Raw genomic sequence first — 14,103 nt, 5'->3', positions numbered from 1 at the left:
TAATATCTAATTTATTGAAGAAGATGGAATTGTAATGGCTGAGATGAATGAATAGCAATGACCATGCTGAAAGATACTGAACACTCCTTTAAAAAAATGTTTGTGGCTTTATCAGCCTTTGAATGCCCATGATCTGAAGTTTAGTTTCTCATGCACCCTTGTAATGTTTAAACTAGTAGTTATATTTATTTGGTTGTATTCGGCTGATTTTCTGAGAGGCATTCTGTTTATTAAATTCCTCCGTGAATTCAATTATGTTGCAACACGTGCACAAAACATACGTACGTTCAATGATTATTTTACAGTGCCATTTTCAATTCTGCTCTTATTTGTATTACTCGTTGCCCATTCTAAGTACCTGTGTGCCTTTAACGTCTACCTCATGCACAGGCTTTAACGTTACTATTTGGCTCTTGGATTGCGTTACCAACGATCCCCCATTACCCAATGGTGTCCAGTGCCACATTTCAGTGGAATGATTTTATAGTCTTCCATTGTTAAACTAATCATTAGTTACTTCTCCTTTGTGATGGTCATAATTTGAGAAATTGTCTATTCGTTCATTAAACAATCTCCGTCCTTTGCGATACTACTTCCAAGTGCTAAAAATGCCAAAGTTATTTATCTTCCCTAGAATCCCTCTTAACTTTACCGCCATCGTTAAGTAATTGCTACTGATAACGATTAAATTATGTATACAAGTTCTCCGGTTTGGAATTGTTGAATATAGAATTGAATTTCTTTGGTATTGCAGCCTTTTGTTGTTGCAGAGCTTCCATCAGAGGAATCAGTGAAACTGCTTGCTAGCCGGTCAGTCAGCCTCAGGTGTGCCATAGAGCTGTGGGGGAGAGCTAAAACCAGAGATGGTACATATATATTTTGTAATTTTGATATTTTATTCCAGTAATGTCTTGTAGGAAACCAAAACTGTAAATGCCACTGATAGTTTGTTGGGTTTAGGGCTCTTAACAATAATTATTTCACATGGAATGTTGGCCTCTTTCTAAAGGTTAACCTTTTTTTAGTCATCAGCAAGGTATACCAATGCCAAAGTGCTGTCCATTATCTGAAAAAAATTTCTTGAGAAAGTATTTCCTCAAGATTTCCATATTATAAATAAATGGCACAATGCCCAGTACTTATTAGTGCTTTATCAGCATCTTTGAAGGGATGAGCTCTGCTGTATTCATTAGGTAGAGAAAACCTCGGAAGTCCAGCTCCTTTTTGGGAAGGGGTCAATCCATGCGGCTTCTACCAAACCATGGAACCACCTGCTCCTTACTCCATGCAATCCGCTTTCTGCCTACCCCTTATAATGTAGTATTTCACCTAAAACTCAATTTTTATTCGATTAGAAATTCTGAAGATAATCCCATAAGCAGGTAACCAGTTCAGTTCTAAGAGTTTTCTTTCATTTTCCTGTCCCAAAAATCTACCTTCCTGGCCTCCATTGGACCTGTCACAAAAACCTATCCGACCCCTGTCATGTCTAGAAATTCTTAGTTGGTTTTCCTTTCTGTCCATTTTACCTTTCCCATCTTTCTCCTAACCAATCATCTTGCTTCAATAAACCTGTTTCCTAGCTATTTAAGACTCAACTCCGAAGTTTTCATGAATCTTTTCTTGACATCCTTACTGCGCATCTGTGAGTGTCATCAACTTCCACTTCTTGTTTAAAACTGCTTGCATAATGCAATAATTCCTCTTATATCCCCACTACTTGGTGGACCATAGTGATCGAAAATACTTTAAAGATAGGTAAAGGTTCCACGTGCTCTATTTACCCTGCTATATTAAGGTTAAACTGAGCTTTCCTCATCGTTGAAAAACCCATAATTTTTGTTTTGTTTGTATTGATGTTTTTCCTCATGTATCTCACTGATTTTAAAGTCGTAAATAGCACTTGCTGGTTATTGTTGATGTCCTTAAATTAGACAATGCTATGGGGGTTCACATAACAGAACAAGGTATTTGTAATTCTACCACTGAGTACGTTCATGCCATCTCCTATTTTCATTGAAAACGTATTGAGGAGACAAGGGGACTTGGAGGAGCAAGAGATGGAAGGTACCACCCAAAGTAGGTAACGAACGTTTATTTTAAGCGTGGAAAATTGTTATAGAGGATGGAAATAGGTCATGGTGAGCATCAACATAGATAACAATTGAATATTCTGCAAGGTAGACTCAAGAGAATAAGATCTTGTGATTTCTTAATGAGTCGACTGCTGTATTTTGTTATGTTTAAGTTATTGAGTTTGCGCAGTGGCTGTGTAGTGTGCTGTTACCCACCCTAAGGGTTTATTTCTCGATGATGACCGACTATTTCAGAGGTATCTCAATCCTTACTTGAGTACCATGTGGAGAGAACTTTCTTAAGTGGAAAATACCTTGTTTTGATATAATATTAAATTGCTCTCCGCTTGGCATATTTTGTTAAAGAGTACTCTAATGCCAACTTTGGGTGTCTGTCCACTCTTCCACTATTCCTTGAAAACCCTACATCTACCATATTATCCACGCATAGCTAATGACATGATTCACCCATTTGATCAGTTTTCTCCCTAAATAACTACTGTGAAAATTGGGCTTCCCCAAGGGAAGTATAATAGGGACTTTTCTATCATTAATGTACATAAATGGCTGAAGCTCTCATGTTAGTAGCAACCTCAGATTATTTGCAGTCGACATGGTGGTATACAGGGAAATAAGGGGCCCATCGGATTGCAATGTACTCTCTAGAGACTTAGACACAGTATTGGATTGGTGCAAGAAATGGGGATTAGTACTTAACAAAGGAAAATGTGCAGTTTAAAATTTTGGAACAATGGAAGTGACGAGCAGGGCATAAATTATGAAATAGAGGGTTTAGTACTTATTATGGCAGATCAAATTAAATATTTGGGGGTAGTGCTAACAACACGCCTTTCATGAGGAGCACATATCAGGACAATATGCGTATCCATATGAAAGAAACTCAGCTTTATTAAATAGGTGGTGGGGAAATTTATGGAGAAAGTAAAAGAGAGGTGTATTTTGCTCTGGTTAGGCCACATTTGGAATTTGCTGCGAATATTTGGGATCCTTGGGACAAAGTTTGGCAAAAAGATTTTAATAAAGTTTAGAGAAAATGCACCAGATTTGTCAAAAATTGTTACAATAAGAAAATGAGTGACAGGCCTTTTTGGGGAATGCTGGGAGCTGCTTGAGATGCAAAGAGGAACAAGGGAGATACTTACAAAGGTTAAGAACAAATGAAACAATGATACTAAAGGAAATATTATGGCCCCACACTATTGAGGTAGATTTGACCACAAAGATGACGTACAGGGGATAGGCTCCGGTACAGATGGATACAAATATTTCTTCTTTCCCTGAACAATCGGGAATCATAATAGTAAGAAACCAAAGTCATCATAGAAATAGTAAAAACATTCGATTTACAGGTTAGAACAAGATTAAATGCTGTGTAGGCATAAGGTTAATTAATAGGTGTATGTGTATGCTAGTTGATAGTATATGTATTTGCATGCATGCAAGTTAAAAAGGTTTTTGTATGAATATTGCATCCGCCTCTGTGGGTGTAGATATGCATGAATTTGTTGGTTTTGCGTGTGGTTTTATTTTCTGTTATGAGTAGTGACCTAACACCCTCAAGACCTTGTGGGGTATTGTGTAGATGTACCAATGACTGGTAGCATAACCTGCAAGATTGAATTTTCCTTTTATATATCCCATTATTTTTGCCATGAACTATGATGAGTGACTTCATCAAATTTTTGTGGATTGTAATAATGGGATTCTCCTACCCAAATCATTCAAAGTTAGTCCTGTTACTGTTGGTAAAGGAAAGATGAAACTTTTCAAGGAATAGTATGAAGATGAATTCTGGTGCAGCTCATCATGCATAAATAATATATTACATCCCTTCCTCAAATATTTTCTGAGGAATATTGTCAAAATGTTTCAATTTTGGTCTGAAAAAGGTTGTATGCACGCTGAAAATTTGAGATTAGATAATTAAGTTGTCCTCCTTGTGATGTGTGCCGAAATGAGCATTCTTATGTATTTCTTCGGTGATTTTTGGAAGATAAGTTTTAATTTCTGGTTAAGGTAAAAACTTAGTTTTTTGACTGAAAGTTAAGTTCAAAACTGACCATTAAACAGCTCAGCAACTTACAAAAATTTATGCTATTACAGTTACAATGTTTACATTCACTATTAGCAATCTGATATGTTTATAAAATTGGATTTTTTATAATCTTAAGTTAATGTTGACATTGACTAACAATTGTTTTAATGATACTTGAATGAAATGGAATATAAACTTGATTCAATAAAAATATTCGGTCGCAAGCCAGATGAGGCAGCTCAAGTTATAATAGAGTAAAACCAAAAATCTAAGTGATAATAAAATAACGTGGTGGAATGTTATTCGTCTGAAGGTAGTCTGGAAAGTTTCCGACCTAACAATTTAAACAAGACATTTTGTCTTCAAATTTTATTTCTATTTATCAACATGGACTCCGTTTAAGCTGATACCTTTTTTCCAGTGACGCTCTTTCCAAATAGTATATTAATGTCTTTCTCTGCAAAATAGGAATTTACCTATGTGATAAGCCCCTCTTCTGATGAAAATCTCTGCCTTCCAAGTGAAACGTTAAGGTTATGAAACTGGAAAAAGTCACTGGAGGCCAGATCTGGTGAATCCACTGAGTGGTCAATCAATTTGAAGTGCAATTCATGAATGTTAGCAATGGCAACCACCAAAATATAAGCTGGTACATTGTGCTGATGGGAAAGCACTCCCTTCTCCTTCAAGTGTAGGAGTCTTTTGCAGTTTCTGCCTTCAGCTCGTCTAGTAATGCTCCGTTATACTCTCCCATTTTTGTTTTTCCCCTTTGAAGATAATCAAAGAACACAATTCCGTGCTTATCCCAAAGCAGTCACCATCACCTTCCAAGCCAATGGAATCATCATCTCCTTTGTTGAAGCAGGTTCACCCTTTGTAGTCAACTGTTTTGACCGTTCTCTCCTCTCAGAAGTCTAGTGATGAATCCAAGTTTCATCTACAGTTATGAATTGATCTGACAAAAAATCTGACTCATTTCGCTTAAAATACTCCATTAGGGTCTTGGAAATGTTCACTCGAATGCGTTTTTGGTCCTAAGTGAGCAAATGAGGCAGCCAATGTGCAAATAGCTTATGCATGCCCAATCCTTCAGTCAATATATGATAAACGTGTTCTTTCAATATGCCTATAACCTCTGCTAACTCTGTAATGTTTTTTCAATGGTCGTCCAGTACCATTTGGTGAACTTTTTGATGTTATCGGTGGTTGCCGCAGTTTGTGGTTGTCCTGGACTCTCATCATCAACCAAGCTGTTTCAGCTGCATTTAAATTCAGCTGCCCAAAATTTCAGTCATAAATGATGCTGCAGAGTTTCTGTACACAGCATCCTACCGGTCTTTGATTTACGTAGACATATTGCCTTTCAAAAACAAGTATTTAATGACGGCTTAATAATCACTTTTTCCCATTTTCATGACTCACTCAAATGATTCTCAAATAATAACTGAGTGTCCAAAATGGCTGAAATATTGGTAAGTAACTTTCAATGCACATGCAAACACATTCTCCAACCTTTTTGAGGAGTTCCGCCATCTTCATGTTGGGGTCAGAGTCTTGTACCCTTGTACTATTGGGGTCCATTGTAAAGACTGTATCAAGTTCAATAAAAATATCAAATCCAACAGTTGAGTCCCATGCATTATTTGCTTCACTGTTAAGAAGTTTTTGTCATTATTTTGAAATTCTTATTATGAAATGCCAAAATTCATGCATCATGGGTGAAACAAGTTATAATATAATAGTATTGACCCATTAGTTAAAGCACAGCTAACAATTTAATTACTTTCATTACAGGATTGCATAAAGAAATGAAAGCCTTTCCGCATGAACAGATGTCTCCGTACTTTGGTCCAAACACGTCGTTCCGTGTTAAAGTTGAGACATTCTGTAAGACAATAAGCCAGAAGGAGAAAGTGGAGAAAATAGAGGTAAAGTTTCTTAATTTGGCTGATTATGAAGTGTAGAAGGCAGGAGTAGTATGCATTTTTCTGCTTGATAATACCGAGTGGGAAACTGTGTTCATTCTTCTCTGAAGAGGCCTGCTTAGCAGGCGAAACACCTGGTGTCAGGTTTTTCGGCACTTTCCCCTCCAGCACTGTACTTTTGTGTCGTCCGAGTTTGAGTGACGGGTCACTGGCGCCGGGTTTCCAACCCCGTAAACCCTGTGTGTGTGTGTGTTTGTGACTTGCGAAGGTCAATTTGTTTGCAAATACCTGAGCGAGGGAGTAAGTGTTATATAATTTTTATTTTATTTTTTCATTTGTTTGAGTGACGGGTCACTGGCGTCGGGCTTCCCGCCCCGTAAACCCTGCGTGTGTGTGTGGTTGCGACTTGTGAAGGTCAATTTGTGGTGCAAATACCTGATCAAGGGAGTAATTGTTTGAACTATTTATTTTATTTTTTCATTTGTTTGAGTGACGGGTCACTGGCGTCGGGCTTCCCGCCCCGTAAACCCTGTGTGGGTGTGTGGTTGCGACTTGTGAAGGTCAATTTGTTGTGCAAATACCTGATCAAGGGAGTAATTGTTTGAACTATTTATTTTATTTTACATTTGTTTGAGTGACGGGTCACTGGCGTCGGGCTTCCCGCCCCGTAAACCCTGCGTGTGTGTGTGGTTGCGACTTGTGAAGGTCAATTTGGTGTGCAAATACCTGATCAAGGGAGTAATTGGTAGAACTATTTATTTTAATTTTCATTTGTTTGAGTGACGGGTCACGGGCCTCTGGCTTCCCGCCAAACAATAACTTTCCCACCCCCTTCTATATTCCACCTATAAGTGCCCTTAAGTGTACGGCTTTGGGTTTTACTTTCTTTCCATGCACTCGGCCGTAGTACGTTCTTTATCTATTTATTTATCTATTTATCTATTTATTTATCTATTTATCTATTTATATATCAACCACATTGAACCTATCAATTAATGATAACATATATGTGAAACTACTGTCCACTCTCTTGAAAAATATTGTCCTAAGTCCATTTACTTGTACATCATACAGTCCCTTGTGCATTTTTGAAGCCCTCTTTACAGTTCTGATGTTCCTATCATGCTACCTCATAGTTGTCTTTAAGGCCCATGCTCTTTGGAAGTATAAATGAACTCAAAACGGGTAATCTTTGCTGGTTAACTCTTGTCTCTTCTTGGTTATGTTTCCAAGGGCACTGTGGTGTAGTCTTGTAGCTATCTCCAGATGGAATATACTGAGATAGAATGTACTTTTACTTGTTATAAAATTCACAATTCATAGTTAAATCAAAATTAAATGTGGCATTATTTTTGCTGAAGGCCATTCCTGAAATTCTCAAAATTAATATTTCCTAAAATTCCTGTTTTTTTGTTGATCATTATTATTAGCATGTGCCAGGCAACAACACCTAATTTTTATTATGCCATCCTGAGTGTTTTTCGTTTTGGTGAAAAAATTGTGTTCAGTACTGAAATTGATAGTAATTATATATTGTGAATGTTAGATGCTCCAATTTTAAAGGTGGACTTACGAATAAAAATGCAATGTGTGATGAGGAGACATGCTATACCTACATTGCACATTAGTATTTATATGCTGTATCCCAAGTTTTAAGATTGGGCGTAGAATTATTAGAAATTAGGGTATTACAGTACCCAGTACACTAGTGGTTAGGACTGATTTTCTAGCCACTTTAATTTTGTATGCCATTCCCAAATTACAACCTGGGGCCCCGTTCTCAAAGCTACAAGGTGATATATAAGTGCTCTGAAAAGTCTTCGTGTGTAATACAAAACTCAAATTTGCACACTGTGTCGTGTAAACAAGTAACAGGTGCTGCACCATTTAATTATCACTAGGAAACTCCATTTATACAAATGACAGGGACTTTAGAACTGACTTCTGGCTCTGAGAGATGTGTCCCAGGTGTTCAGTGTCCTAATCATAAGACAGGACGCAAGCATTATGCTCAATTTGCAATGATAAACTTGGAGTACTCTTTTGCATGCCATTTCTCAATGTGCTAATATTCTTTAATCTCTTTTGATTAGGAATTTAATTACCTGCCAATTGAGGGTCCAGTAAATCTTTCTAATCCTGACGTTGTCCTCCACCTGATTGAGTATTATGGCCTAGAGCCAAATAACATCCCCGAGAAGCCTTATGACCTGTTCTTTGGTAGGTGGGTGAGTATTTAGTCTTTAGTGTGGGGTTGTTAAACTTTATTACGTTTGCATTACATTCCACATTTCATGTGCATTGCAGGAACTTTGGTTTCAAAGTGTTAATTGTGCCATGTCTACTTTTAGATTTATATCTACTTTCCAGTCATTGCCAACAATGTATTTGAGTGAACTCCCATAAAAAATTGTCATCTATATTCCTACAACTTTTTAAATTATGGTATTATAAATTAAATCAGGGATGTAAAATCCATGAAATAAGGATCACACAGAGTTCAGTTTATGTATGCATAAAAATGTTGTGTAAGGTTTTTACTCTATGGTAATGCATAATAATGGTCAAATTGGTCAATTGGTGATTGATCAATTATCTATTGTATATATTTTTATATCAGTTAAATGCTGATACATATTAAGCAGTGATGGAAGAGAGGCAGCGAGGGGAGGCAGTAGTATAGAACAAAAATATAGGGAGAGGCTAAGTAAACATGGAGATGGCTAGTTATGGAGCATTTTTATTAGAAGTAAAGTCTGAACCAATGAACTTCATCATTATTCTGGTCTACTACCAACAAGTAATCTTAGGGAGGAATAAATGGGGTATGTGATTATTTAGAGGAAATAATTGCTGGTATCCCTAGATGGAAACGTTTTATAGTAATTAGAATGCTGTGGTGAGCAAAGGAAGCGCTTGGAGTGAGATTAGGGTTTAGAAAGAATAAATGACCCTCAAAAGAAAGCAATAGAGTTCTGAATTTGACATGGCTCAAGCATAATAAACTTCTTGTTTAAAGAACACGATAGATGTAGGTATATGTAGAAAATATCTAGGAATTCAGATAGATGTCAGTTATACTATACATATTATGGTAGGGTGCAGATTATAGAGAAAGAGCAATCCATTTGCAAAGTTCCCTGGGAGTGGATATAGACTCAGATTATAATTTCATGCGAAGGAAGTGTAATATCAGATTTTAAAAGGATGGAAGATGGATATGGAAATAGAATGTAGAAGCTTTAACCGGGACCAAAAAGAGTAGTGCCCGGAGGGAGTAGACTAATTTATTAATGAGGACAGGGAAACAGTTACAGCAGAAGAAAGATGGGACTATATCAGAAAAGGGATATTGAAAGCTGCGAACAAAACTATAGATTCTGGTTGTTGGAAAGAATAAATAAACAATGGATTAGAGATAGGATGAATAGGAAAATAGATTAGAAAAAGAAATCGAAGAATGGAAACAGCATAAAGGAATCGCAAAGAGAGAAATTAATAACTGAGGTAAACACTGCTGGAGTGAGAGAAGTGTTGGGGGAGATGCATGCAAAGATATGGACAGTTGACAAAAGGAAGGGTGAAATGGGTGCCCTATACAGAAAGGTTAAAGCAGTATCAGGGAGTTGGTAAGGAAAATCTGTGAATGGGAGAAGGGAACAATACATGAAGGATTAATATGGTAAAGGTATTAAGCCAGCAAGTTTATACATAGATAGAGAATATGACTTAGGTGGGAATAGCTTAGGACCAGACATACTTGATTGAAAAATGGAATGGGCATCAAGGAAATCAAAATCAAATAAGGCCATGGGGGTAGATAACATTCCAGTGTAACTACTTAAGAGGAAAGGAAAAAATGCATGGAAGAGTTTTTATGTGCTCTTGTGTAGAATTTATGAGGGAGGAATTTGGCTGCAAGATTTTGTTGGATCAGTATTAGTTCCTTTCCAAAAAAGAGAAAGTCAACATTATGGGAGAACTATTGAGCAATTAGTTTGATTTTTGTGTAAGGGATAACTATTGTAGAATTTGTTTGTTTTTGCACTCAGGATTGTCAATAAGAGGATGGCTGAGGAATACTTAAGGGATGATCAGTTTGGGTTTAGCAAGGGCAGGGGCATATGTGATGCCATAGCAGTAATGAAGTCACTGTTAGAAAAGAAAATAGAGAACAGTCAGGAAATATTTGTTTGTGTCGTAGATTTCAAAAAGGCATTTGATAGAGTAACTTGGATAGAATTAAGGAATGTATTAAAGAAGATATGATTGGATTGGATTGGCAGGAGAGACTAATCCACAACCTATACATGTCACAACAGACTGCACAGGTGTGAGTGGTGGTTGAGAAGTCTGGATGGGTAGTGTTAAGGAGATGAGTATGGCTTGGTGCCCATTTTCACTCTTTCATTTCATTGTTTACTTAAAGGAAATTATAGAAGAGACCTGCGAAGAATTATAGATGGAATTGGAAGTTAGTGGAGAATTCATAAAATAAGTTTTGCGGATAATCATGCTTTAGCTAGCCAGTTAGCCAGGGGGGTTATGGTTGTTGCTGGGCACATTAGAAAATCATTTCAATAGTAATAGAATGAGAATCAATGTAAGCAAAACAAAGTTTTTGAGCTTTCTTAGAAAGAGGAAAGCCAAGTTAAACATTAAAATGGGAGGGAGAAAACTTGAACTGGTGGAGCAGTTTGCTAATCTTGGCAGTTTTTTGTACCAAGATGGTCCAAGTAGTATGGTTATAAGAGTTAAACGGAGTAAGGAAGCTTTTACAAGAAAGAGGGTATTAATGACATGGATTTCAAGGGAGGAAGTTAAGAAAAAACTTCTTACAAATTTGGTATTGAGCGTAGATTTGTACTAATTGGAAACTTGATTGTTAAAGTAAGATGATAGGCATACATTGGGGGCTTTTGAGATGTGTGTTTGGAAGAGGATAGAAGAGTTAAAAATGAATGGATTGGAAATCAAACGAAGAAGTACTTGGCACACTGGTTGAGGAGAGAGGGTAACTGGAAGAGGTCCATTGGAAGCAGGGAAAATGGATGTGGAGCATTTTGATTATTGATGGACTGTGATATAGAAGGGAGATCATTAGGCAAGCACGGTAGGAATTGGTAAAGGGTTGGAATGTCAGGTGTAATGAAAGAAGGTAGAATGTATGTGGAATTAAAGAAGTTTATTGTACTGTTGGGTGTCAGTTTATGTTTTGCCAGGTGATACTGAGAAATGTAAGATTGTGCAGTCGGTGTCCTTTCAAAACCTACTGCTACCCCCACAAAACGTTTGACTACTAAAAAAAATTTTTATATGTTAGTCTACTGTTTAAGGTGTGTTGACTCAGTCTGAACACCCTACGTTTCTTAGCCTTACCTAACAAGACAAAATCTGATTCCCTTCACTACAGGAATCTCTTCAATTCTGTAAGATTCTATCTCCCTTCATATCATCTGATATGCCAAACCTTTTCCTCTCCTTACCTCACGTGCCTAACATTCTCCCCTCTGTCTTGGCAATATATGAAGTTATTGGTTTTTTCCTTGAGCATGTTATGCCATTGCATCGATGCAGGCACCCTTTAACATGATACAAATTTGACACGTGTCCTTGGTGTGGTCTCTCGGGAAATTTGCTGTACTAAATAAGTAGAGAGAATAGATTTAGGAAAACTTAGGAAACAAATTTTTACTACGTTTCTTTGCTGGTGAGAAGGAAAAGAGTTGAAATTATCATAACTGCTTTTATCTTAGCATATGATGCTGATGTTAAAACCATGGGGCAATCATTTTATCGATTAGAAAAGGATCCCCTTTCTCAAAAAATGCATGTATGTGTTGGTCAAAGATCAGAGGGATGTTGATTTGTTTTTCAATTGTTAAGCCTCTGTCCTTCATGGATTTGCATCATATGGCCAGATGGCCAAAAAAAGAGAACTGTGAAGTTTAAAGATATCGAGGGAGGCTGTGTCCAGGAAGAGGCCTGGAATATAGGAAAACCAGACCAGAGGACTTCAGCAAACCATTGCCAATCAAAATGCTCTGCATCAATCTTCCTTTGGACCTCTCCAAACAGCCATCTCTCCTCTGTACCATATCTAGTACTTCATTGTTTTATTTTCCCTTCCATCCATTTCATCTTTTTCGTCCTTCTCCACTCCCACATTTCAAAAGCCTCAAATGTGCACCTATTTCACTGGCCATGTTTTCAGACTCTACAAAACCATGTTCCATATGAAAGTTTTTGCAAGCCTTCTCCTAGCGTCGTTACTCAATGGCCCTGCCATTAATTCCATCCTCTTTGTGAGAGATTCTTTGCCTATTGCAATTCTTCTTCTTATGGCCCTAGTACTTTGACCATTCAGATCCAGAAAACTTTCAATATAGATAAACTGACTCACTGTCTTTAGTGTTTAACTTAGCTTTTCTCTTTCTCAAAAACGGCATATCCCATTAATTTACAAATTGAGTAGCTTCAGGCTTGATGTGGAGGAAGTGGAACATAATGAATAACTCATCGTAGCACTTTTCTGCTTGATAAAATTTATTAACTACTGGTTTTGATGTATTACACCTGATAATGATGTAATACATCGAAACCTGGTCATAAATCAATATTAAGTGGAAAAGTACTGTTTTATTCACATTTATTCCCATCCCATGCCTGTTGTAATGACTTTCCGATGCGCTTGGCAATGCTTCCAACTTCTTGGCTGACTGTATCATTTTCCCATTTATTTTTATTTCTACCTCCAGTTCTTCCCAACCTTAACTGTTTCCTCCTTATATCTATTGAATAGCACAGGCGGTAATAATAATATAAATGCATTTATTTGTCCAAAGATTTGTTGCATATTGACACATACATAGATATAAGACACGTCAGATATAAACTTCACAATTTTAGAAAAAAATATATGTATAGACACATACTTAGGTATACTTACCAATATACTATTATCTTTACATATTATTTGGTTTCGTCAGAATTGATGTGTAGAGAAAATTCCAGAAATTCATTCATAGAATAGAACATATTATTTTTTAATAGGTTAAACAGCTTTTTCTTGAAAACAGGTACTTTTGTTTCCTTTTTTATTTCATGGGGAAGTTTATTGAATAACTTTAAGCCAATTGCTTTGGTCCCATGAGCTGTATTGTGTGTCTGCCCCCACTTTATCAGAATTGTGTTCATCTTTGGAAATTTAACGTTGCAACATTTGGATACTTTCAACATTTTTTCCGTGTATTATGAAGTAAACAATCTTGCATTCATTGAAATGTCTCCCATACGCTGAGAACTGCTGTAACTCATTTATTCATTCAGTACATTCTTACATCAATTTGCCTATTTGACCATTATGTCCATCGAGACTAAAACTTGACCTCAAACTTCGCCTTCAATTGTAAAACATAGCATATGAACTCAATGGCTGGCTAAACGTCATTCCATATATTTTTCCTTTCATAATTAATTGATGAATAATTAAATTCCAAACTCCTTGCCTTATTTAAAATTATTGTCGTCTGTTGGAGAAACCCCTTAAAATTAGACTAGTTAAATTTACATTGGTTTTCATTAAATCAACCTGGCCCATAATCCAATCAGGTGTGTGCTTCTAGTTTACAAGAAACAAACGAGGTGAAGAATGTGTGCACTGAACGATCCTGAGCATTTATCCTGGTACTATACTGTGTGTGCCACTATTCCACTTGGTAAACAGACTAAATGTAGTCTCTTCTGTTGATATCATTACAAAATTGTTTTTCTGTTCTGTATAAAAAACTGGGACATGTTCCTTAAATATATTCTTATATGGGAATCTCGATGGTGTTTACCATTGTGATTCCCAAAATAGATTTCATCTTTCTTTTGCCAAAATTTTCTGCTTTAAGGTAAAATGTGCAATACTTTCTATTCTTCAAAAGTCAAAAAACCAGACATCATTTTAAAGACTAAGAAAGACTTAATCTTTCTTGAATGAATGATGTTCTAATACAATAATGAAGTTATCATAATAAATTTTTGTAAATACCAAAGTTCA

General features: G+C 36.6%; 1 protein-coding gene across 1 annotated transcript in view; it reads left to right on the top strand.

Annotated features, from left to right (window-relative positions):
• Positions 1–14,103, top strand: part of LOC139696278 (tRNA (guanine(10)-N(2))-methyltransferase homolog) — a 29,222-nt gene that overhangs the window by 559 nt on the left and 14,560 nt on the right. Inside the window, exons 3-5 of the mRNA XM_071594975.1 lie at positions 755–866; positions 5,926–6,059; positions 8,150–8,284. Coding sequence (XP_071451076.1) covers positions 755–866; positions 5,926–6,059; positions 8,150–8,284 — 381 coding nt within the window. The remainder of the gene's footprint in view (positions 1–754; positions 867–5,925; positions 6,060–8,149; positions 8,285–14,103) is intronic.

The sequence above is a fragment of the Hetaerina americana genome, unplaced genomic scaffold (assembly GCF_022747635.1).
Source record: "Hetaerina americana unplaced genomic scaffold, ioHetAmer1.1.p SCAF_7, whole genome shotgun sequence".
Lineage (NCBI taxonomy): Eukaryota > Metazoa > Arthropoda > Insecta > Odonata > Calopterygidae > Hetaerina > Hetaerina americana.
Note: the sequence above shows the minus strand (reverse complement) of the source record. Positions and strands in the feature narration are given on the sequence as shown.